Below are 26,765 nucleotides of genomic sequence, written 5' to 3' on the forward strand. Positions count from 1 at the left end.
CGCACATAAGAGATGATGGCAAAACACAAAAGGAAAGGAGCCAAGAAGAAGCTCAATTATCAGAAACAGACCCCACCCAACACACATACAAAAGAACTGTTGTTCCAGAAACTGCAAAATTTAGGGTTTAAGATAGAAACACAAATTGTGTACATGTGGGAAGAGGTTGAAACTTGAAGGGGTAGATGAGTGCTGTTAATTAGGTGATAAATACAAAGTAAATGTCTGGGCGTAAGCAGTAGCCGCCCTGATTTGACCTGGGCTTTACGAGAGGGAGAGAGAGAGAGAGAGAGAGAGCAGAAAATGGAAAGATAAAAAAAAAGCCTTGCCAAAAGAAAAGAAACGAAAAGAAAAGGAAAAGGCTGTTGTTGGGGCTTAAACGTCAGCGATTGGGTACATTAAAAGAAGGCTTGAATATATTCATTATTCAGGAGAGAAAAGAAGGGCAAGAGTAGGCTCCTCCCCCCCCCCCCCCCCCCCCCCCCCCTTTTCTAGAAACTCTAGCTGTTGGGACCCTTAATATATTGAATAGGGACATGTAACCCGACAAAAGGGTCCCTTCCTCCTACGTTTTATCCTCCCAAAGAATATTTTATGCTTACGCCAATACGTTTCTCTATCTTCCTGTGTTATATTATATTATATTTTTGCCTGGATATGTTAGTTTTATTCATATTCAAAACCTGTCTTAGGTATTGAACCTACTAATATTGGATTATTTCCCACCTTATTTTGTCATATTTTACTTTCTTACCATAAATTGTTCTGTGACATTGATTATTTCATGTAGCATGAAATTCCATATGTATGTTTTCCTGCCACAGCCACTAATAGGTTCTAACAGGGAACAGTCCCAGAACTTATGCGCCCAATTTAACACTACTGTTTGGGGTTTAGCTTTTTATTTATTTTTTGGTTAATTTGTTTAAAGAAATATTTATAGAAAGAAGCATTGGGAGATTAACTCTTGAAATCCTACGTTTTTCGTCAAATACTTAATTCTAATTCTGACATTAATTACATGTATTTATTTTCCTAGTGCAAGCCCATTCATAGATGTCATTAAAAGATATCAAAGCACACTAGTCATAATAGAGTGGATTAACAAATAAAACTTCTTTTTTATCTATTAATCTAAAGTAATTTAGATTATATCCAGCAAAACCCTTCTAGTACTAGAACACTAACATTAACTTAACCCTATTATTTTGAGTTTAAAAAAAGAAAAAAACGTGAAACTAATTCACAGGACAGAAACGCGTAGTCTAATTCAGTCGAGTTTCATTCTGATGAGATCAAGCTTCTACTCTGAAAGATTCTGCACTAGTCAACAATTGGACGACATCTTTCATGGTTGGGCGAAGAGCTGTATTCTCAAGTGTACATTGGTGAGCTATCTGAAGTACCTGCACCATTTCATTCTTACAACATCCTGAAAGTTTATGGTCCAATGCCTCCATAATTCCTTCATCTGTGCCCACTTTTCTCGCAACCCAATCTATGATATTCTTGCCCTCTCCAAACTCTTCCTCTACTGGCTTTTTCCCGGTAACAAGTTCCAGCAACACTACTCCAAAACTATAGACATCACATTTGGTCGTTGCTCTTGATGTATACGCATATTCTGTCACAGGCATCGACTATATCAAATGAAAGAAGCTGATAATAACTAAAAATAAATGAACACATGAAATTAGATACCTGGGGCTAAGTAACCAAATGTCCCTGCAACAGCAGTTGTGGTGGAATCTTTCCCTCCACATTGTAAGAGCTTGGCTAAACCAAAGTCAGCTACTTTGGGCTGGTACTCATCATCTAGCAGGATATTGGTTGACTTGATGTCTCTATGGATGATAGGTTGCGACAGGTTGTGGTGAAGATAGGCCAAGCCTTGTGCAACTCCAAGTGCTATGTTATAACGAGTAGACCAATTCAGGTTGATCCTGTCATTGTCGGTGTGAAGTGCTTCCCACAGGTTTCCATTTGGCATATACTCATAAACCAACAGGCTGGATCTTGGACTTGAGAGGATGCAGTACAATTTTATTATATTCTTGTGCCTTATTAATCCTAGAGTGTCAACCTCACTTTCAAATTCCTTATCCAAAACCAATTGATTCTCTGAAGTACTCGACAGTTTCTTCACTGCAACAACCTTCATGCTACTCAATTCAATTTTGTACACTGTCCCAAACCCTCCGCGGCCTACAATGTTATCATCAACTAGACCTTCAATGATCTCTTCTTGGCTGAAGATTATTTGGTGGAAGCTCTTTACTTCATATAGAGTGAATGATGAAGAAGTGGTGTCACATCTGACCGTAACTCTTTCTCTGTAGAATTTACGTACTAAAAACAAGAGAATTCCAACAGTAATTGTTACTACTGAAATATCTATCACCAGGACAAAATTCAGTCTTTTTCGGTTATAGGTTTGTGAGCATATGGGGAAATTTTGATGCGATGAAATATAGACTGGAATACAAAGACTTGGATTACCTGAAAAGCTATCTAACAAACCACCTTTTATCAAAGGGAGAGGAATTGAACCAGAAAGACGATTGTTTGAAAAGTTCATGAAGTTTGGTAACAACACACTGAGGCTTTCTGGCACATTTCCAGTCAATAGGTTGTTGGAAAGATCAAGAACATTCAGAGATTTCAACAAAGAAAGTGAGTTCGGGATGGAAGAATTCAACATGTTTCCTTGCAGCATCAATAGATTTAGCTTTGTCAGATAGCCAATTTGAGAAGGTACTGGACCGGATATGAGATTATTGCTAACATCAATCTTTACGAGATTGATAGCCTTGGAGATTTGATGAGGTAGAACTCCTGAAAACTTGTTAGATTGCAAGAACAACTGTGACAAGTTTTTAGCAAGTCCAATTGTCTTTTTAATTGAACCGCTGAAATTGTTGTAACTTAAATCAATGATTGAAACATGGGGAAGACCCCATAGTCCTTCAGGTATTGACCCTTCAAAACGGTTATTATTGACTCGAAATCGCAGAAGAGTCTTGCATTTTGCATAACTGTCAGGCAGCTGTCCGGAAAACATATTATCTAAGACAAGAAAGTACAAAAGGTTACCTCCTTTGCAAACTTCTGTAGGTAATGGGCCTGATAGGCGGTTCTCTGACAAGTCTAGGAGATACATGGGTGATAACATCCCTAGACTATGTGGAACTTCCCCCGTCAAATGGTTTTGATAAATTGAAAATATGCGCAATGCTGTTGAATTTGCAACAACATTTGGGATTTTTCCAGTGAGGTGGTTCTTGTAAAGCAGCAGTGCTTTAAGCTTTGGAAGGCGACATACAGATTCAGGAACATTTCCTGTCAAGTTATTGCCTGACATATCCCAATCTACAAGCTCTGTCAAATTACCAAGTTCTTCAGGTATATTGCCATAAAGGTGAGAATTATAAAAAAACTCGAGCATTTGCAAGTTCTTCAGCAATCCAACCTCTGCAGGAATCTCGCCGGACAGGAAATTTTTACTCAAGTCAAGTTCAACAAGGGATGTGATGTTTCCAATTGTTGATGGTATCGGACCATGCAAATTGCATAATCTTAAGCCTAAAACTTTGAGCTTTGACAGCCTGGAAATGGTCTTTGGCAGTACCCATGACTTGAGTTCTGGATTCAAACCGAAGTTGAGTATATCTAGATTGGTGAGATTAATCACTGATAGTGGAAATTCACCTCTAAAGTGGTTGCATGGGATGTTCAGAATACGAAGATAGTTTAGCGTTGAGAAATCAGGAAGTGTTCCGCCAAGATACAAATAACTCAAATCCAGCTCTTCCAAGAGAGAACAATTGTTGATGCTGTGGACAAAGTCACCGTGGAGATAGTTGAAACCTAGACGGAGAACGCGCAGCTGTGGTAGGTACAAGCAAATACCAGCAGGAAACTGGCCAGAGATTGACCATCCAGTTATATCAATCCTTTCAACATACCCTCGATCGTTGCAACCGACTCCTGTGAAATTGCAAGGTGATGATCTGCCCCCATTTACATCCCAATCGGACAAAGCATTTCCTGCCAAAGTAGTTTTCATGATATTAAAGAAGTGCGCCTGATGAGACTGATTAGCAGAGATGGCGAGCAACGGACAGGCTGAAAAAACAATCAAGACAAAAATGTAGAAGATGGAGTGAAGAGCCATTAGTTAGAGCACAAAAGAGGCAAGAGAGGTAGTTAAGGTAGTTGTTTCAGAGAAGGAAATGAGGGAACAGCGAGAAACAAACCAAGCATTTAAATGGAACACAAAGGATGGATGTTGTGTGAATTTGGCGTATGCTTTAATGCCACAAAAGTAATAGAGCAGATTTATTAGTCAATGTTAAGTGGAAATGCCGTGGCTTTTTCTATCTTTATGATAGCATTCCTTTGACATTAATTAAAACATAAAATAACAATTTCATTTCATTATCTTTACCAAATTGCAAGAACAAACACCACCTCCTTTACTGAGAATAACTATTACCTACTCCAACTATTCGTTAAATTCAATAATTTATTATATTTATAACTATACTTAATTCCTAGTTTCCCAAATTCATTGCAGCCTTGAAATAAAGAGGATAAACGCAAGTTTAATTGAGCTGAAAAGCTTAATTTAAAATTAATACAACTGAACAATGCTTAAGGACACAATATTTTTGTTACTAAACAAGTAATTTTCATGGGACAATGCCAACTAGTCTAAATATTCATAATTAACAAAATTGTCATCTTTGCTATTGTGACAGTCCAAGTGTCTAATAATCTTCTCCTTAGCATTTTGCAATTTATCAATTCTTATTTTTTTCCTTTATTTTCGCTCCTCATATGAAAAATACTCATGAGCTTTCAAAAATTAAAGTGGTACTTTAATACCGACTATTAAATTTAGAAAGGATTAACACAATTTTAATTGGATTGGAAAATTTAACTTGAAACTGCATTAACAAAACTAACAATTGTAAGCTAATAATTACAACTAGCATAAACAACTAGAAAAAGTAAAGCTATATATTGGTTAAGACAAAGATAATCCTACTTAATTAGTACAGCTAAAATTAATGCGCAAGGATAAAACACTTGTTATTAAACAAATAATCCTTATGCAACACATGGGAAAATGCATTTTAGATCAACTAGTCTAAACAATACTATTGTGACAGTCTAAGTGTGATCTTAATACCTAACAATAATTAATCAACAATAAGAGGGAAAAGCTCTTCCAGCAAGTCATAAGCCTAAATATACAAAAAGAAAAACAGCACCTCTAAATAACTATATATATATATTCACCACGAATTACAGGAGAAACGGAAAGGAGAAACGGAAAGAGTGATGTTCCCTGAAATCTAACATTATTATAATAATAACCAGTTATACAAAGGAAAAAACTGAACTGAGACTAATCAAGAAAATGCCCTCAGCAACCCCGGGGCCCTGGTTTGAATTGAGAAGAACTCTAGATAGATCAAGGAAAGATGATAAGAAGTGGGAAAAAGCTGAGTAAGAAGAATTTTGTTACCCTTTTTGACTACAGACAATAAAAGTACATAATAATGAAACTACACAAGCCAAAAAGATTAAGAGAAAAAGAAAAAAAAAGAACAAGAAGTGGTCAGTCCAATCTTAAACGTTATTTGTGCTATGTTTGTATAGGTGGATCTTTTAGAAAAGAAAGATAGCTGGACCAAGTAGAAAGCAAAAGAAGAAGAAGAAAAAGAGGAAAGAAAATATGGCAAAGGATGGATAGAAGGAAGGAAAAAAATGGGTCAGACATAAGTGATGGCATATACAATTTCTCACTAAAATAAAATAGAAAGTGGAAGGAAGATTTTCTTTTAAACAAAATTTTAAAAATAAAACTGAAAATCACGCTATTATAATATATAGCAGAATGGGTTAATATATTTTTCTTTTATTTTAAATATATATATATCCGGGTGTTTGAGTGAATGTTATGAACACCATGTAAACATTCATTACACTATATCTAGAAAATAAAGTTTCTTTCCAAATAGTTTTTGCATAACAATATTAAGTAATAGCATTGTTGCTAAGACGAAGGGTTTTAGACTTATTACTCATATTCATATGGTCAAGTCGAGAAAGACTATCAATTGGTGGCTTATTATAGGATTAATTGGTTTGACAAAGAAGGACATTTAAGTCATTATGCATTGTCTCGGAAGCTGAACCCCTCACGTCAGAAGCCATGAATTGCCACGCCACGAAAGGACGAACTCGGAACGCCCCAAACGACAGCATTTTGTCAGCCAAGAAGTAGTAGGGTTCCAACAAACTTTTTGAGACGGGCCAATGCAAATAGATGTAAAGGTTCTAACAATCTCTTTTGGGCTTAACAAACTTTTCAGATTATCATTGTGTGCCCCAACTTGATCGGAAGGCGTGAAACTGGGCTTATACAGCAGTGGTCAAACTGGGCCTACACAGAAGATGGTAATTTGCGGCAATGGACAGTGACGGTAGCCTAGCGGGGGCGAAGGTATTGAAGTTGTTTATAATGCAGTTTTGGGTTAATGGTATTGAAGCTGGAACCTCAATCGGCTTGAGAAGAGTAACACCTAAATCGTGCCTCTGCGTCCATACATGTAAACCCTTTTAGCTTGTTAAATTTCATATCCAGCAGCTAGCTTTTAGTGCACATCACAATGTTGGAACATTGCCTAAACTCACCTTGAGAGACTTCAAAGTACTGAAATTCACACTTGCTACTGAAATTCGCAAAATGCTAGATAGGGTTAATATATTAGTGCGTTAAAGGAGTGAGTGAAGGACTTTTTTCTTTTTTTTCTAGAATAAGAATAACAAAATGTTAAGTATTTTTTTTTAACCATAAATAAAGTTAGTATGTTCATAAATTAATATATTAGATCCAATGATAACTTTTTTGTAAAATAGAAAATAAGCCACCATATTTGAAAAGGAAAATTTCAAACTCAAATCTCAACTTGAGTGACACTAAATGCCTAGTTACTATATCCAAATCTAATGATTTGAATGTTAAAAGCTTTTATTCTTAAGAAAAAGGAGAATTTTTTTCAGCTGGAGAGTAAAATCAGTTACTTTTACAGGCTCGAATATTAAATATACTTGTGTGACATTTATTGCTATATCTTCTCACATGTAAGCTGTTTAATCCACAATTTTCTTTTCAAGGGATATAGACTCTTAAAAAGAAATTGCTCGTCTAATTAACATATATATGTGAATTTTAGTTTAGTTTCAGTTCTTAATTAAAATATGAAAGTGTGATTGTAAATGAATTTGGTGGAGAAATGAAAATGAAATTCAAAAATATAATAATTTAGAAATGGGAAGTCCCATTTTTTGACTTACTATAGATTATGCTGGTCGCGTCATTAATAACTCTCAACTTGTATTTACAGTATTTAAAATTTAAATTACGTTATTCTTTTTTTTTTTCCAACTAATTATCACAATCATCATCTTTTATTATTCAATTTTTGTTGCACTCGTCTAAATTACTACTAGTTTATTATTTCAGCACCGAATGGAATTCCCATTAACATCCAAGTGACAATTAACTTTTCCTAAATCTTAATTATTTAATTGCAAGATCATGGTATTCAGTGAAAGTTATCATTCTATGCTTTTTTCTTTTTTTTTTCCTTCGAAAGAATGGCAATGCTGTCAAGAAGGGTGAAAACAATTTTGTGAAAAGGTGAAACATAACTTGATTGTGAGTTTTGAGACAATAGGTCTTAATGCACAAAATCCAATTATTAATCTACTATATGCTTGCCTGTTTTTCCTCTTTGCCGTCATGTATTCAAAGGGGACATGCCTGTCTTGGATTGAAGTACCTTATGCCTTGATACCCCCCTGTCTTTTCATTTTGGAGAACTGTATCCTTCAACAAAGGTTTGCATTTTTCTTTTGAGTTTATGGTCTCTCCACCATGATAAAACAAATATTAACTTCCACGAATCTTATTCTTCTGGAGGACCCCACAACCCCAAACCACTCCTGAAGTTGAAACTCAGCACACGTGTAGTTATGCACTGACATACAAACAGGTGCAAACACATGAACATGTTCTCAATTATTAGCTTGAATTGATGTTGTCTCTAATTAGTCATGATACCTATTATTAGCAGTACAGAATTGTTTGCATGCTCTACATACATATATTGAAGAATTGGTGTCATTCTGTTTTGGAAGAATCCTGATCAGGTTAAGCATATGACTGAAAGATTATTTCTAGTTGCACATCATATATTTGTCTACATAACATGACCTAGCTCATCAGTCTAGTCAATAGAGCATCATAGTAGTAAAAAATTAATAAAATGTATTTTAGAGCAGTGGAAGAATCCAGTGTCTAATTCAGAATAACTTTAGCAAATAAAGAGAGTTCCAACTTGTGAGCTGAGGTTCTTGGCTCATTATCTACGGAGAAGCCGGCATGGAAAACTTTTCCATTCTTTCACCTCCAATACAACAAGGCAATGAAGCTCTCACCTTAGGAAAGAAGGAACAAGTAAAATAAAAGGCTTTTGCTTTCTCTCTTGCCCCTAACTTTAGTTGGAGAAAAAGATGTCAATCAATTAATCAATAACCCCAGTGATCCGTTTCCAGCGGATAAAAACATGGGTGAACCGGGCCATCCCCACATGAATCATCTATGGATTTTAAAATCAGAATCAGGAATCCACTTTGTGGTGCAAAAAGGAAATGCCTTTGCGAATCATAACCATCAGAACTTGGCCAATAATGTGCCTTTGCTGGAGTCTCTTTTCTTTGGATGGCTCCCTTATAAAATGAAAAGCTAAGATAATTAAAGAGAGAGAGAGAGAGAGAGAGAGAGAGATCAAACAAAATTCTCAAAAGCTATAGGAAGTGACTTTCATTTGTGGGTGTATGAAATATTAGATGCTATGCGTTACTATAAAGCAGTCATATTGATGGAAAGTTGTTGCAAGAGCAAGAAAAACAAAATGGAAAAGCATAAAATTTAAAAAGAAAGAGGAGAAAAGAATCTACAAGCTACTTTAATTTAATTAGGGGAGGAAAAGAAAAAGTAAAGTTTCTCCTTAATAATAAGTCTCTCTATAGTCGATACCTTGTAGACAATACTTATATATATATATACACTAATTTATAGATGCTATATACTTCACCTAGAACCCCACCATACGCTTATTGTAATCATAATTCATTTTTGCTGTTTATCTTAGTGACATTTGACGTCTCTTTGGCCTTATTCGACGACTTGCAAGAATCGAATCTGCATGGATCAGCCTCAATCAGCAGTTGGACAACCTCATTCATAGTTGGGCGAGGGGCTGGAGTCTTGCAGATACAGCGGATGGCGATCCGCAAGACCTGTATCATCTCATTCCAGAAAGACCCTGATAACTTTTTATCCAATACCTCCATAACTCCTTCCTTGGTTTCCACTTTTGTTGAAACCCAATTTACGATATTCTTGTTCTCTCCGAAGTCTTCCTCTACTGGCTTCTTTCCAGTAATTAATTCCATCAGAACTACTCCAAAACTGTAAACATCGCACTTGGTTGTTGCTTTAGATGAATACGCATATTCTGTTGCAATCATCAATGGAAATAATTCAGAATCCAAAACTGAATAAGATTATGAACAGATTGTCTTAAAAGGAACACAATGGAATAATGAATGTCATCATTAATTTCGTAATGCTCAATGGCAGTTTTCGTGCACACTCTATATTTGCTTTACCAAAATATATATGATAGGCATTTCCAAGACAACAAATTAAGTTGCATCTCAATACCAGTTTAGAAACTTTTGAAGCATTATAGAATAATTGCTAAATTTTAATGCTGATGACAGTAATGGAGGTTGCTAGGCACTACTAAAACAAGATAAGATCACGCACTCAGTGTGTTTAAATATTATCTCATAGATTTCATTATGTTAGTTAAATTGGATAAGAAAATTACCTGGAGCAATGTAACCATAGGTTCCTGCAACGACAGTGCTAGTGGAATCTTTACCTCCTCTAGCTTGCAAGACCTTGGCTATGCCAAAGTCTGCAACCTTGGGCTGGTAGCTGACATCTAAGAGAATATTGGTTGACTTTATATCTCTGTGAATTATAGGAGTCAGAAGATCATGATGGAGATAAGCCAAGCCCTGTGCAACTCCAAGTGCTATTTGATGACGGGTGGGCCAATCCAGATGGATCCAATTTTTGTCAAGGGCGTCCCGGAGGTTTCCATTTGGCATGTACTCATAGACCAACAAGCTGCAATGGAAACTGGAGAAGTAACAGTACAATTTGACTATGTTCTTGTGCCTGATACTTCCCAGTGTCTCAACTTCAGTTTTCAACCCCTTGTCAGGAAGCAGCTGATCTTCTATAGCCGAGTCTTTGTTTCTCTTACTCCACAGCCTCTTTACTGCAATTACTTCCCCACTGCTCAGTTCAATCTTGTACACTGTCCCAGATCCTCCTTGACCCACTTTGTTTTTTTCAATCATGCCTTCGAGGATTTCTTGTTGATCAAAACTTATTCGATGGAAGCTCTTCACTTCGTATGAAAAGAATGATGACGACATGGTCTCATCACGTCCGGTTAATTTATCTTTACTGAGTTTACGCTTTAGAAAGAACAGAGCCCCAACTATAAAGATGACCACTGAAATCCCGATCACCCAGATGGAATTTAGTCTCTTTCTGTTATATCTTCGTGAGCATACGGGGAAATTTTGGTCTGATACAACGTAGATTGGAACACAAAGACCTGGATTGCCTGAAAAGCTCTCTAAAAGCCCACCTTTTATTAGAGGGAGAGGAATTGGACCAGAGAGACGATTGTTTGAAAAGTCAATGGAATTTGGTAACAATACACTTAGACTTTCTGGGACATTTCCAGTTAACAGGTTGTTGGAGAGATCAAGAACATTGAGAGACTTCAAAAACGAAAGTGAGTCGGGAATGGAGGAATTCAGCATGTTTCCTTGCAGCATCAATAAATTTAGCTTCGTCAGATAGCCAATTTGAAAAGGTACTGGACCAGAGAGGAGATTATTGCTGACATCAATCTTTACCAGATTGATAGCCCCGGATATTTCAGGAGGTAGAACTCCCGAGATCTTGTTGCTTTGCAAGAACAATTCTGACAAGTTTCTAGCAGTTCTAATTGTATTTGAAATTGAGCCGCTGAAATTATTGTAACCTAAATCAATGATTGAAACGTGCGGAAGACCCAGAAGCCCTTCTGGTATTGAGCCCTCCAAACGGTTATGACTGACTCGAAACCGTAGAAGAGTCTTGCATTTTGCATAACTACTAGGCAATCCTCCAGAAAACATGTTATCCAAGACAAGAAAGTATAAAAGTTTACCTCCACTGCAAACTTCTGTTGGTAGTGGGCCCGACAGGCGGTTCTCTGACACGTCTAGGACAACCATACCGGATAGCTGGCCCAAGTTGTGTGGAAGTTCTCCTGTAAGAGAGTTGTCATAAAGTGAGAGTATGCGCAAGGTGGTTGATTCGGCAATAGCACTTGGGATTTCTCCTGTGAGGCTGTTGTTGTAGAACTGCAGAACTTCAAGCTTGGGAAGGCGGCATATAGATGCTGGAATATTTCCTGTCAACTTATTAACTGACATGTCCAGATCTACCAACTCTGTCAAATTTCCAAGTTCTTCAGGTATGCTGCCAGAAAGGTGGTAGTTATAGTAGAGCTCAAGCTGCTTTAAGTTCTTCAGCAATCCAATCTCTGGAGGAATCTGGCCCGTGAGGAAATTCCCACTTAACTCAAGATCAATAAGGGATGTCATGTTTCCTATTGTTGCCGGGATTGGACCATAGAGATTGCATGTCGTCAAGATCATTGATTTAAGCTTTGTCAGCCTGGAAATGTTCTCCGGCAGTTCCCAGTAGTTGAGTTCCGCGTTTTCGTTGAAATTAAGGAACTCAAGATTGGTAAGATTAGTCACTGACATCGGAAAATCGTCTCTGAAGTTGTTGTACGACATGTCAAGCATCCGAAGAGATTTCAACGGTGAGAAATCAGGAATTTTTCCATCGAGGTACAACAAACTAACATTCAGCTCTTCCAAGAAAGAACAATTGATGATGCTCGGAAGGAAGTTGCCGTGGAGATGATTATGGCCCAGACGGATAACACGTAGCTGTGGCAGGTATGAGCACATACCATCTGGAAAACGGCCAGAAATTGACCAACCAGTTATGTCAAATTTTTCGACATATCCTTGGCTGTTGCAGCTAACACCCGTGAAATTGCAGTAAGATTTCCCTCCACTGACATCCCAATCAGACAAAGCGTTTCCTGAAAGAGAAGTTTTCAATAGATTGAAAAACTGAGACTGGTTTGTACTGATAGCTTCCAAAGGATGGGCCAGAGAAATAAGTGAAATAAACAGGAAAAAAATAAATCTAGGAGCCATGAGAGAGAGAAAGGAAGTGAAAGGTTTAATATGGTTGCTGCAGAGGAGGAAGTAAGGAAACAAAGAAGTATATAAATGAGATGATTGAGGGGATCATTTGGTGCAGCTGTGCGCTTCCTGATGATGAAAGGAGGCTCATGCTATAGTACTGAGAGAGAAAGAGAGACTATGGATATCTTTGCATAAAGAGGCTTTACGTTTATACCCCACTAACTTAAGTAGAGAATAACATTTGTGCAACTCCTTTATCCCGATAAGATGTTCTGAATAAACTGCATCTCTTCTTGATCACCGTATGTTCTTGCGACTAGGACCTTTCTTTCTGTCTCTTGGATGGCCAGAGCCCAAAACTTTAGCATCTTGACCATCAGCCTGCTGTCTTCTATATGTTGTTTTTCTTTTTCTTTTGGGTGATTAACTATGTTGGTATTGTATTCTTTTTATCAAGTGCATAAGAAGATACCTTTTTTTCTATTTTATATGCTACAAGGCGTTTTTCTGCATTTTTAGGGGCCCATTCGATATCAGTTCCTTGGTTCATTTCTATCCAAAGTGAGCTGCACTGTAATTTGTCTATTAGATCTTGTCCTTATTTTTAAAACCTCTAGTCTATGTAACAGGAACACCCCAAGCCAATTTACAATTTACCTTTTCTGTCAACCAAAATTGACGTGGTAATCCTAGTAGAATGAAATCTTCGTTCGAGTGCGTTCTCCTTTCATGATTTTACTTTACTGCAAATGATATAGTGAACTGCAAAAGATACATGACAATGTACAATGGCATTGAGCTCTGATGTCAAATGAATTCCCTCTTACAGCAATCCTGATTTTGCATTCAGCCATCTACATGTACCATGGGTTTCAATTTCAGAATCAAGTTTTTTATGGGTGCGCTATCATTTCTTTTCCTCAAGTTTCTTGGTGAATGGAGGATAGTATTACAAAATTCTTGATCAAGTGGGGTAACATAAAGTGGGAATGATATTTTATCATTATATGATCCTGTTGGGGAATTCGCATTACAATATTCTCAAATATTTGTTTAAAAATGATACGGAGATTAGGACAATAATTAAAGAGAGGTACATAAAGGGTACAGTTATGTATATGTTCTGTCATCATATTCCATATTTGTCCATGTAGGATCATCATTACTCAAAGTTGTGATCTTCCAACAACAAAATTGTTAAATCTGCAAACCCGTTTCTCTTTTCTATGTCTCCTTTTGGATCTTGTTACAATTACATAGGAAATGGAGTTGCTACAAAGATGGGATAAGATTTCATTTTGGGTGCTTAATTTTCTGCCTCAGCACTTGGCCAGAACTTGAAGATCAGTTCACCTTTGCCACGTGCTCCATCGAACTTTTCCATTAACGGTTGCCACAACTGATCAAATAAGTTTTGTGCAGATTTTGGGGTGATTGAAGTAAGAGACATGCGTAAGAAATTATACAGATTAAAATGTAAATGGAAGCTAATGGAAACATGTTCGGCATTGACTGCCAAATGGTCTCTAAAACTTTTACTATGCGACTTTCCTCTGTTGTTCAGCTTTTAAAGTAATATATATTAATAAAATATTTATTTTAGTTTTTTTATTTCTTAAACAGAAAAATAAATTTTCACAATTCTTTTTGACAAAAAGTTGATGCATTCCTAAAAGGATAAAGTCCAAAAAAGATATTAGCGCGTGGGTTGACGTTTTTTCATTTAAGAAATAGGTAATTTTTTTTTGTATCAAATGAGTATCAATTGTATTACTTTATTAGTATTTTTTTTATATACATTTATATTTTTATTATTTTTTTACATAATTTTAGATGTTTAACATGAAACATTACTAAATTATAATTTTATAAGCAATGTGGTGTTTAACAATGCATCATAAAATTTATAAATATATTAAAATTTTATTTTAAAAAAAATAATTTTTTAAATTTAATTAAAGTAAAAAAAATCTTTTTATCAATTTATTGTGACCACAAAATATCTAGTTGAATGTTAAATTATTTAAAAATATTTATTTTCATAAAAAAATTATGTTTCTATTAATATTTACAATCCAAAAAATAAAAAAAAAATATTAAAATATATGTTACTCAACTAATACAAAAAATATATTTGTCCCTCAAATATAAAAACATCAAATTAGATGATAATTTTTTGAAATTTACCCTTCTTAAAATTAAGTTCATATCCATTACATCTTTAAAAAAAAAAAAAAAGAATTATCTTTCCATATCTCTTGATGGGTAAGCCCTTACAGGAACATGGGCTACCCGATGAAAACAAGCAATAGAACAATATTCCAGATCTAATAGAAGAGCCTTATAATCATCAACAATAACAAATTACTATATTTGCCATGAAGAGCATTAAACAACCATACAACATGTTTCTTTTCTTATTGTTTTCTCCCGCTTATTTTTTAAAACAAACATTTTGAATTCTAAATAAGCAAACATTAAAACACAGGAAATAGAAATGATATCAAACATGATATATTTAACTTGCCCTATAAATTCTGTTTTTTAATTTGCTTTACTTACATGTTTGATACTTTCTTTAAAATTCTATTTCTAAAATTGACCCGTAAGAGATTGAGCTTTTTATGAGAATAAAACATGGATCTGAACTCAAGATTGACTATACGGAGAATGTATACTCTTGTTATGACTGAGTTTAGGAAAGAATTTTTACTGAAATAGACAAAATTGAATTTAATAGTGCCGTTTCATACTTCTTTTGATGCTAAGATGTTTTGTATTATTCACGAGTTAATTATTTGGATATTAACTAAATTTTTATATTATTTTTTATTTTTCATTTTAAATTTTAATTTATATGATTTTAATATTTGATTTTGATCATGGTATCATCAAGATGTGAAATCGAACAATTTATTTAATATTTAATTCATTTTAAATCATTAGGTCCAACTATAGTCATTTTTCGCTCCAAATTTTACTTGAATTTAGAATCATCTAATAACTACTTCGCATTTCAATTGTCACTTGTTTTCCATGATGCATTTTCCAAAGTTCTTCTAAACCTTGACCATGTTATCTAACATGAGCATACAATTAGATTAACATATTCGTATGCATAGGAAGAGCAGCTTAAGTTCTTGATGCTGAAAATCAATTCATGGATGATCTTAAGGTTTAACTATTTATTCGCTTTTAACTCCTTAATTTTATTTTTTTATGTAAGTTCATAGAAATTTCAATTTTTTTTTAATATTTAAACTTTTTTTATATATAACTTTATTCAACACGTCATATATACTGTGAATAAATAAGTGTGTAGATATTTTTTAGAAAAAATATAATTTAATTGTCCATCATATTAAATTAAAAAATTAAAGATAAAATTTAAATATGTAATAGATTAATTAAAAATTAAAATGTTAAAATAACTAATTAATTGATATTTAAATATTCAAGTATACATTCTACTATGATCTAACTTGAGCATGCTTAACTCGTTATCTCGTGAATATTTAGTTAGCAGTTAAGGGGTTTGTTTGTTTGCATTAAACCGATAGTCAGGTCTCTACTTGATTTTCAGCAGTCATGATAGTAAGGAAGCAAAAAGCACTTGTTTTTCAGGGCAATTATCATTTCTTTCGCCATAGTTACTTCACTATGCAAATCAAGTGGAAGCTTTCACATTGCGAATACCAGAGTCAGAGTAGATTCTTCCTTGCCATAATTTTGCAGCAAAGTGGATAAGCTCGTACTTTCTTATGTATGCAAACCTACAAGATAAACTAAAGATTTGATTTTTATTTTGGCAAGAATGATTAAATGAATTCAAAATTCTTAAACCGAGAGCGACTAAATTTTATATTTATATTAAAGTGATAAATGAGTGTACTTAATATATTAAATAATTATATTCATATTAATTATTAATATTTAAATATAAAATGGTCATCTATCATAAATGTAATTCTCTTATTTAGAATTAAAAAGCTTTACCAGAGTGATTGAATATATTGATTCCTCGCATCCTGTGAAGCGAAATATATAAAAGGTTGACAAAGATGGATGAGCAGAGGAGGTTAAATGGACAGTAGGAGAAGGGCCGAACCGATTTAGTTAGGCCGGGTGTGCGATCAATGGGAATCTGTTGTAGGATAGAAGATAGTAAGTGCTGAATGATGAAAAATACAAAGCATAGATGCCCACCCCACTCCTCTAAAAGGATTTCTGATATGGCAATTCCTTACAAGCCGCTTTTGCTTTTCCTTTACCAACATCTTACTTTGGAATGGCTAACAAGCGCCCTGAATCATTTGGCGCAGGATAGCCAATGAAAATTAATTAATTTATTTTAGCAATGGCATTGGCTTGTTTGGTGAGAATTGACAACCATTTTCTTCAAATGGGGCAAATAGCAATTTCCCATTTCTAAAAAGGTTTTACACTAATCAAAGTTGTGATCAATGGCTCAGAATTTGCCACATGCTACAAAAGTCCTATCAGGACGATTTCATGCTGCGTTATGCCGCGTTCCACACATTCTCTTCAATTTATGAAAATCATGTTCTTTTGTTATTATTTATTTATAATGTAAAGTGAGGGAATAAGGTGTGCTTTGGAGAGTCAATTCTTCTTTCACTTTTATTTTCAATTTTTAATTTTCTTTACAGGATAGAATATAAGAGGTTTGCTTTGTAGAGTCAATTCATAATCATTATTGTTTTACATAAAAATAGTAATATTAATTTAACTAAGTAGGCATAGACTGAATTAGCACACACTCATACGATTAAGTAAGGCAAATTAGGGTAGCTAGAAGCTAGTATTATTATTTATTTAATTAGAGGGTTGGCCATGATACCCATTTCCAAAGATACCCTAATGAGTGCTCATAGTCACAGTGCTGGTTATTATTTTATTTTTTTCATAATCTTTTCGGATAGGAGGAACAAGGTAGAGCAATAAGCCATCATTTTATGTATTAATCATAGCCATATTACTAGTACTATGTGTATGAATTAGTAATATGGAAACAAGCTAGCATTCAGTTTATGAAATTTTGGAATAATTCCATATTAATTGAAACGTATTGGAAACTCAAAATTTTAGAAACATATAAGAATACACTATATTAGTTTATATATATATATATATATATAAAGACTCAAATTAAGGTAATAACTGAATATATATTGTGATTGAACTAAATTTATTAATTTCTTTTAAAATACGATCAAGTCAAGTTTGAGTCAAATATAATAATTCACCCAAGCTTGACTTGATTTAAAGCTCAAAATCCAAAACTCAATTTGATTGAGCTGTATGTTCTCAGACTTTAACTCGACTTAGTTAGATAATTGAACTACTGGGTCTAGACTCAACTGTTAAAATATATTATGTAAAACTTTATTAATCTTAAAACTAAGGTAGGATAGATTTGAGCTCAAATATATTTAATTATTTAAATATGATTTAAACAGAGTTTAAATTGTATAAAAGAATTAAATTCACAAGCTATTAAGTGGAGTACTCTAATGCTGAAAATCTATTGTATTTTGTTACTTGAAATCAAGCTCAAATCGACAACAATTGAGTCAAATTCGAATATTTTTATTAACTGAGAGCAGATTTACCCATTTAAATCCTTTGCCTTTTCTATGGTGAAACCTGGGTTTAATATTACATGCATGAAATGGAAGCCATGGTCCGCGGAAGGCAGCCCAATCTCTGATTTGAGTGTTTATTGCATATATTTGTGCTTTCTTTCATCTTTTGATCAACCTGTAATTGCTTTATTGTACATCTGGGCTGGATTACTATTTAGCTTTCTTTTTTTCTCTCTGGTGTTTGTGCTTTGGTCTCATAGCCCAAACATTAGAACTTTCCTCTTCGCTACTCCACATCGTCCATTCATGGGTTTCAATAATACCTATGAGCCCATATCATGTTGGCGATGGCAGACCCATTTAATTCCATTACTTGAATCCAAAGAATAGCGAAAACAAATGTAAAACAGAAAGTTGATGCTTTGAATCTGTGAATGGGATATTAGCGGATCAACAATGTGAAACACACGACTTTTCCAAACCCAAGCAAGCAATAATTGCTAAGATGCAGAGCCAGAGATGTGTCAGCCTCTTGTCCACACTAATCCGGCCTATTAATTACGAGTACTGTGTGCCTTATTCCATGCAGTGTCTTCTGATAATTCAGCACGAAATATTTAATTTCCCTTTTTGTTTGGTCAAATAAATAATTTAAAAATCAGATTAAGAACTGTTATCTAATTTTTGTAGGCAAAACAAATGGTATGCGTGATATATAATATATGCTTTTTCCGAATCTTCAACATAATTTATAGGGATGCAGTTGAGTTCATGCATGGGGCCGGGTGTGGGCATATGAAAATTGTTTATATGTAAATGCTTAGTCAATTCAAATTAATGAAAAGAATAATAGGAAAAGAAATGAACTTGGCTTCTAAGAAATTGTTTATTTGTCTGGTTTGATTGAGCAGCTAGATCTTCCTCCAGAAAACACTTCTTCATCTCATTTCTGTTGACCTAACAATAGTTCCTGTTTTCAAGTATACGCAAATATTTATGGCTTCTACTTGAAATCAAATCCCTGTTATAATAACAAGAAATATTTATTTTCTTCAACAACTCAAGAAAGATATTGAAATGTCAGTGAAGCGGGTGAGAAATATTACAGGAAGAAAGAGGTGCCTCAATATGAATTATTCATATGAAGCATGTTTAAATGATTACAGTATGGCATATGCTAAGAGCTGGTGAAGGTATTAAATTATCAGAAACCTTTTCTGGATGAGAGAAACAAAAAGGCCCATCAATTTTATTGAAATTTGGCATCTCCTTCAGTTGTACAAACACAAAAAAGAGAGACCACTGGCTCTCTGCATTCTTATAAGCATAGAAATTGCATACTCTAGCTAATATGTTACAAGCTATCTTAACTCTAATATGTTACACTATTACTACAAGTTCCGACTAGTAGAATTTGGAGAATCTTTCTAAGAAACGATTACATGCAGGATTGATCTTACTCCTCATCTGTCGCTTCCTTTTTCTTGCTGGCGCCATCTTTACTAATGACAATTCCGACCAGCTTACATGGTTCTGCATCTTCTAACATTTGAACAACACTTCTCATGGTGGGTCTTAACGTTGGAAGTCTTGCAGTGCAAAGAATTGCAATTCTCAAAACTTTAACGGCATCTTCCCTGAAAACTTCAGGAATTCTGGAGTCAACGATACTTAACACTCTCTCTTTACTCTTCAAGTTGCTGGAGATCCAATCCACTATGTCTTTGTTGTCCCCGTACTCCGGTTCTATCGGCCTTTTTCCGCTGACAAGCTCCATTAGCACCACCCCAAAGCTATACACGTCACTCTTCTCATTGACCTTGTATGTGTACCCATATTCTGTACAATTGAAAAGATCATCGATTAACTAGTGATACTAATCTCGGCTTCTAATTACCAAATGATATGAAACATCGATTAACAAATAACAAGCGGACCATAAAATAGAAGCAGGAAAAAAAAAATAAGAAATTAACAAAATAGTTCACTTACCAGGAGCTATGTAACCATGAGTACCAGCAATGACTTGTGTGGAGTCCTTACCACCATCGGCTTTAATTTTGGCCAGCCCAAAATCAGCAATCCTAGGCTTCAACAGCTCATCCAACAAAATATTACTAGACTTCACATCCCTGTGAATAATTGGTCTGTCGCATCCATGATGCAGATACTCAAGTCCCTTAGCTGCTCCCACTGCAATCTCATACCTAGTCTCCCAGTCAAGTTCCATTTTCTTTGAAGTATGCAGCCGGTCCCATAAACTTCCATTAGGCATATACTCGTATACCAACAGGCTTGAATCCTCACTAGTAATGCTGCAGTACAGCTTCACTACATTCACATGCCTTATTGAGCTCAACGTCTGTACTTCAGCATCAAATTCTTTAGACTTTCCTCTTCCTTTAGCAAGCATTGGTGTCGTGCTCCAGCTCTTTTTCCTGCCACCAGAATCTGTATTCCAAATGTGCTTCACAGCAAGTTCTTTACCATTGCCAAGTGATACTCTATACACATTTCCGGATCCTCCTTTTCCTATTACATTCTCTTCTTTAATGGAATCAAGAATCTCATCCTCGCCGAATGTCAACACATGAAAGGACTTAACATCCCAAGATTCTTCCTTCAGAGAACGGTCATGATCCTTTTCTTTCTTCTTTAAATGCAAAGAGTATACAAGTGACATAACCAAGATCGCTGCACCTACGATAAAGCAAGCGATGAGTGTACGGACTTCTTTGGACATCCCAGATTGAGGCTTGCATCGCTGAAAAGTGCTCACAGTTTGGCTGCAAAGACCGGAATTTCCTGCGAAGCTACCATTGTAAGCTTCAATTGATAGAGATTGCGGTATGCGACCGGTCAACCTATTGTTGGTTAGATCAAGAAGGCTTAGCCTCAAAGATGACAAGCTATCTGGAATTTCACCTGAAAGATGATTCTCCGACAAATTCAAAGAATTTAGAGATGGTAATGATCCCAATGATGATGGGATTTCACCAGAAAGTGAATTATAAGCTATGTTTATATCAGTAAGAGAATCACAAGTGCCTAATGACTCTGGTATTGAACCAGAGAACATATTGTTCTGCAAATTAAGGCTACTCAAGTGCTTAAGTTCGCCAATGTTCTGCGGTATCTTGCCTGAAAACTGATTATCATTTAACTTTATCGAAACCAACGACGTAGCTTCTGAAATCTCCTCAGGTAATTCACCTGACAAGCGATTGTTTCCCAGGAAAAGCTGCCCAAGAGCTTTAGCATTCCCAATATCAAGAGTCACCGGACCTTCAAGTTGATTTTCTTCTACATCAATTATGTTCACATCAGGCAATCCCCATATTCCAGCAGGAACGGTGCCGGAAAGCGAGTTTTTGCTAACTCTGAACCTCTTTAACGTCTTGCAACTTGCATAACTAGCGGGAATTTCGCCGGTGAGATTGTTCTGGAGCATGAGAAGTTGTTGCATAGTCCCTTGCTTGCACATATTCGGTGGAATTGTACCCGTCAAGAAATTCTCAGATACATCAACGAAATGAAATTTAGCCCAAGAACCAATCTGTTGAGGAAGTGGGCCGGTTAACTTGTTTCCATACAAAGAAAGATTCACCAGTTTCTTGAACAGGCCAAATTCGGCCGGAATCTCACCAGAAAGTCCATTATAGAACAGCTGCAGAGATACGAGATTAGTCAGGAATCTCAATTCAGATAAATTGCCCTTTAGGTTGTTCATGGAGGCATCAAAGTTCTCCAGTTTTGTCAGGTTTCGAAGTCCAAAAGGTAATTCACCAGTCAAGCTGTTGTTATAGAGCTCCAGCTGCCAAAGATTCTTGAGCATTCCTATTTCTGAAGGAATCTCTCCGGATAGGTTATTGTCAGAAGCTTCAAAGTTTATCAGCTCAGAAAGATTTCTTATACCTTGAGGAATCGTGCCGCTGATGCTGCAATTCGATAAGTAAAGCCAATTCAACTTGGTTAGCTTTACAATTTGCGGCGGAAATGGAGTTGGATCGAAAAGATTATCTCCCACGCTCAGCGTAACAAGATCCGTGATATTATCCAACGATTTCCAAGGAAAAACACCGGAGAATCCACTTTGGTTCAAGAAAAGATGCTGTAATTGACTCAAAGCAGGAAACTCTGGAAATGGACCGCTAAAAAGATTGTTGCCGAGGTCTAGATATTGTAACTTCGTACACTTATTCAAGTCAACTGAGATTACACCAGATAAGGAATTGAAGCCTAGTGAAAGCTTCTCTAAAGATTGAAGATTGCATACTCTATCAAGAGGAAGCACTCCAGATAAGTTTCGACTGGAAAGTTCAATTTCCTTGACGGAATTATCTGAAGTGCAAGTAATTCCAGTGAAGTCGCAGATGAAATTAGTTGAATCCCAGGAATCGAATACATTAGTATGTGAGTTTTGAAGGGAGGTTTTGAGGTTGAGTAGTATTTGAAGTTCGTCGGATTTGACAGCAGAAAAGAAGTAGAGAAAACAGAGGAGAAACAGAGGAGAAAAGGAGGCCATTGGCATGGTGGCCGGTGAATTGGAAGCAGAGAAGAGGAGGGTATTATTTCAGGTCTTCCAATTTAGAATGGAAGCAGGACAAGTAGAAGAAAATGTGACCATTTTTAACCAAGGTGGAGGGCGGGCGGGCGTGCGTTAGTTACTGTGTTATTGCTTCCTTGCGAATGCTTTTTTCTTTTTCTTATTCAAGGGACTTATTTTCGTTTCTGTTATAACGGTCATTGGGTTGTGGACTTCCTTCTTCTTCTATTTTTAACCTCTCGCTGTGAATTAAGGAATGTTTTATACAAAGCATTTGTTTTTCTTTCCTGTTTAAGAAAAAGGTTTATCTCTTTCTCAGAAAAAAAGAAAAAGGTTTATCTACTATTAAGTATTCTTTCAATTAATATACTGTTCTATATAATAGAAAAAAATGAAATAAAATTATATTTTATTTAAAAATCACATATTATTTTATCAAATTCTTTTGAAAGTACCGAATTTATTTGAGTTATTATTAGAGAAATCTTAAAATTTTAAGGAACATTCAACCACTTGTGTTCAAAAAGAACATTCATGTGTATAATGCAATGGAATATGTTTTAATGGTTCAATTGTGTAACAAAATGTTTACCTTTCATCCATCAAATTAGAAGGCTATGATGGAAATGAAATCGAAGTCAAATGTATTTGTGGGAAATGAATGAGCAATTGATGACCGACTGTTGGACCAATTGTGTAATTAAAGCTGGTAGCAATTCATTTTCTACCACTTCAATGATAAAAAGTTGTACGAGGTAATGCCCCAACATCAGTTCAATCAATGAAGATAAAGAAGCTGCCGCGAAGAACAGCTCATTGACATGGTAGCTACTAGATGGTAGACACAGTTGATTTTTCTTTCTTTCTTTAATTTTTTAAGTAAACACGATTTAATTTTGTTTTACTTAACGGTCCATCATAAATTTTCATTTTTCTATTGCATAGGTTGCACAAACAATTAGTTATTTTAATATTGGGAAATCTGATCGTAACACCAGCATCTAAAAGAATCCATAAAAGAAATATTAGATAATAATCTGGTCATCTAATTCCAACCCTTTAATAATGAAATGCAAAAATGTATTACTTGTAACAATGGTACTAAATTCTTATATATATATAATAAGTTGAACTGAAAGAAGCTGAATTGGGTACGGTAATAGCTGATTATCTTGGCAGGCAATGGGTGGTTTAAAAAAAAAGCATGGCAGCGTCAAGCCGCCGACGTTGACTTTAAATCTGCTTCGCCAGTTTAGCAACCACGTGGATAATGTTATCTAGACCCACACAAAGATAAAATAATAACTCTCTAATAATGCGCGTGAGATTCACTTTTTGAACCAAAGACAAGATCTGTATTCCGGAGATTGAAGAATATGCGTCTCATGTTCTGGTCAGTGGGGCGCACCTTCTAGAAATAATTAAATCGGAAAGTGACTTCTACGCTCCTTGACGATGTTCTTAGTGGCGTTGGCTTTAATCAATAGAGTAATAATCGGTCTGTTTTGGGATTTAGTGGGCTTGCTGATGGGTTTGTTTGTCGTTTTGAAGATTTTTAGTTGGCAGAGAGAATAATTAGTTCCCTTTGATTTCATTAATTTCCGGTTTATAATCCCAAGACCAATCGTGTGTTTCTGTTCAACTAGAATCAAAACAAATTAAATCTTGTGATTTCCGTTCTCAAAACAATTTAGGCATTCTAATTTCTTTTTCGTCCCAAAATATATACTACTCCTTCAATTAATATTTTCAAAAAATAATTTCAATTGATATCATTAAATTTTATCATTATTTTTCTAAAATATCTTATTAAATTTTTTTAAAAGCGATGTAAAAATTAAATATATATAATAATATTAAAGCTAATGAATATACTTATTAAACTAAAAATTAGAAATGAATTATATTGAATAATGAATCAAAAATAGAATTATTTTTTTTAATAAAGGAAGTTATATATATTTTTATTAATTATTAATTAATACATTAAATATTATTTGTATTTTATATTTTTAATTATAGTTTTATAACTAATTTTTTATAAGGGTTTTAAAAAATAAGGAAAAAAATAATAAATTTTACATTTCTAATCCATATATAAATTAAAAGTGTTTAGATGGAGAGAGTAATTCTTTTAATCAATAAAAGAGTTATACGTCGTTAGTTTGATGAATAGATTCTTACAAAATCTTACTGAATTCCAAGTTAATTTATGGTATTGTTCCATTGAACTGAATTCTAAGTTAATTCATGATTTTGTCCGTATTGTCTTGTTGGTATCGTAGCAAATAATAAGTGACTCGGGGCATGCACCTGGCATCCGCAGACGGTATGAAATGTCTGAATGATGCATTTATTTAGTTGTACGAAGTCTCTTCTTCTCTTGTTCATCTTGCTTGCAATGTTATTTTTGGTTAATGAAGCTTCTATCTATTTTCAAGAAAAAAAAAATCATTTATTAATAGCTGATTTAAATAAGAAAATATTTAATGAATTTTAATTATGAAAAATTTAGTTAAATTACTTTTCATGAATATTATCAAATCTCATATTTATTTTAATATAAAGATAACATTAAAATTAAAAAAAAATATCATATTAAATATATAAAAAAGACAGATAATTAAATTTCTTTATTGTAAAAATAAAGCAAATTATTTATTGCAATAAAACATTTCTAAAATAAAAATTTAATGTTTAAAAAACGTGCACGCAACACAGTGTGTGTATTAGATTAACCCTCTAGAGTTAAACTATTAACTAAACCGATAGTATTTTCTTTAACAGTGTATAGTCATTTGGATTAAAGTTTATTATGCTAGTTAGTAGAAAATTAAGATACAAATTATGCAAGCTTGCCATATGGCAATTGATCAGTGCACTTTTGGTCAATGTCATTATTTTAGTATATAAATTTGCCAGGTGTTTGAAAATAATGGTAATTTGTTATATGATCTTTTCGATCTGTTTAATTACATTATCATTTTTATATGTAATAATAATATATAATATAAACTTTTTGTCTTTCTGATAAATACCCATCGACTTTTGGCGGGTAGTTGTTTCTTTACACATATTAGTATACTAATGTCAGCATCATATATAAATATATTATTATTAGTTGATAGGCTTTATGCATTTTTGCTGGTATTTATCCTAAGTTTAGTTTTAAGCTTTCCGGAATTTAAAATTAAAATCCAAGAAAATAATCTGATTATATGCAGTTATTCATACGGGTAAAGCAAAGGAAAAGAAAAGAAAAGGAAAAAAAAAAAAGGGTTTCTTCCAAGACCAGAAGGATGAAAGCAAATAAAAAAGCGAAGAGGATAAATGGAAGAAAGAAAGAAAAGAAAAAGGTTTGAGAAAAGAAGAACTAAAGTTAACGTAGTTGTGTCCCTTTGCTTTTTCCATAAAAGAAATCATAATGTGATTTTACATACGCACTTATTTAAAGTGGAAGATTAAAATTGAGTTGTAGCAATCAGATGACGTGATATCAAAATATATTTGTTTATATTTTTACACTAGGAAGTTAACTTAATTATAACTTTTTCTAAGGAATTTCTACAATGAAATAATATGGTAGTTTATATTATATTTAAAAAATTAAGAAAAAAATCAATTAAACTCTTGAAGAGGAAAAATAAATTGGGATAAATAAAAGAAATAAGCTTATTTTTATAAGACGAATAAAATATTTGAAAAAAAATATCTAATCATTGAATTAAATTTGATTTTTCAATTGCAATCAAATTTTTTGATTATATACAATCATATATGTGTGCACGGTCGATGAAGAATGAATTATGTGACGTTTATAGATTATAATATGACTCTTGAACTTTGCAATCATACTCGGTTCAACTCTATTTTCATGACTAATTTAATATTTAAACATATTGTTTTTCTGAAAGATTTAGTTAGATGCATTGTAAAAAATCTAAAAAAAAAATTAATTATATTTGAATGGTAAGTGGGGATAAAATGAAAGGTATTGTACGAATTTCTTCTCAAAATTATATATATATATATATATATATATATATATTTTAGTTATCAACGTAATCGTTCATTTAATGATATACATTAGCACAAAATTATCCATAATTATGAATGGATGGAGGGAATGGAGAAACCATGTCATAAGGACACATTGAAAACCATTTGCCAAA

General features: G+C 34.1%; 3 protein-coding genes across 3 annotated transcripts; all 3 read right to left on the bottom strand.

The window, feature by feature from the left end:
- Positions 1-1,101: 1,101 nt before the first annotated feature.
- Positions 1,102-4,205, bottom strand: LOC8288078 (receptor protein-tyrosine kinase CEPR1). Its single transcript, XM_002509963.3, has 2 exons — positions 1,702-4,205; positions 1,102-1,624 (listed from the first exon to the last, which is right to left on the bottom strand). The coding sequence occupies exons 1-2, from the start codon at positions 4,172-4,174 to the stop codon at positions 1,296-1,298; spliced, it is 2,802 nt and encodes a 933-aa protein (XP_002510009.1). The 5' UTR covers positions 4,175-4,205; the 3' UTR covers positions 1,102-1,295.
- Positions 4,206-9,023: 4,818 nt separating this feature from the next.
- Positions 9,024-12,861, bottom strand: LOC8288077 (receptor protein-tyrosine kinase CEPR1). Its single transcript, XM_002509962.4, has 2 exons — positions 9,975-12,861; positions 9,024-9,596 (listed from the first exon to the last, which is right to left on the bottom strand). Exons 1-2 carry the CDS (start codon positions 12,448-12,450, stop codon positions 9,202-9,204), a joined length of 2,871 nt encoding a protein of 956 aa, XP_002510008.1. The 5' UTR covers positions 12,451-12,861; the 3' UTR covers positions 9,024-9,201.
- A 6,408-nt stretch (positions 12,862-19,269) lies between these two features.
- Positions 19,270-22,746, bottom strand: LOC8288076 (receptor-like protein kinase 7). The gene is made up of 2 exons (XM_002509961.4): positions 20,040-22,746; positions 19,270-19,886 (listed from the first exon to the last, which is right to left on the bottom strand). Exons 1-2 carry the CDS (start codon positions 22,576-22,578, stop codon positions 19,504-19,506), a joined length of 2,922 nt encoding a protein of 973 aa, XP_002510007.1. The 5' UTR covers positions 22,579-22,746; the 3' UTR covers positions 19,270-19,503.
- Between the last annotated feature and the right edge of the window lie 4,019 nt (positions 22,747-26,765).

This window comes from Ricinus communis, chromosome 2, assembly GCF_019578655.1.
Source record: "Ricinus communis isolate WT05 ecotype wild-type chromosome 2, ASM1957865v1, whole genome shotgun sequence".
Lineage (NCBI taxonomy): Eukaryota > Viridiplantae > Streptophyta > Magnoliopsida > Malpighiales > Euphorbiaceae > Ricinus > Ricinus communis.

What these genes read in the sequence shown, in the direction of transcription:
- LOC8288076 (XM_002509961.4), bottom strand. Translation starts at nt 22,578, where the DNA reads ATGCCAATGGCCTCCTTTTCTCCTCTGTTTCTCCTCTGTTTTCTCTAC. An exon ending in TCATGGTTACATAGCTCCTG is followed by an intron (nt 19,887 to 20,039) that starts GTAAGTGAACTA and finishes TCAATTGTACAG; the next exon opens with AATATGGGTACACATACAAG.
- LOC8288078 (XM_002509963.3), bottom strand. Translation starts at nt 4,174, where the DNA reads ATGGCTCTTCACTCCATCTTCTACATTTTTGTCTTGATTGTTTTTTCA. An exon ending in ATTTGGTTACTTAGCCCCAG is followed by an intron (nt 1,625 to 1,701) that starts GTATCTAATTTC and finishes TGCCTGTGACAG; the next exon opens with AATATGCGTATACATCAAGA.
- LOC8288077 (XM_002509962.4), bottom strand. Translation starts at nt 12,450, where the DNA reads ATGGCTCCTAGATTTATTTTTTTCCTGTTTATTTCACTTATTTCTCTG. An exon ending in CTATGGTTACATTGCTCCAG is followed by an intron (nt 9,597 to 9,974) that starts GTAATTTTCTTA and finishes TGATTGCAACAG; the next exon opens with AATATGCGTATTCATCTAAA.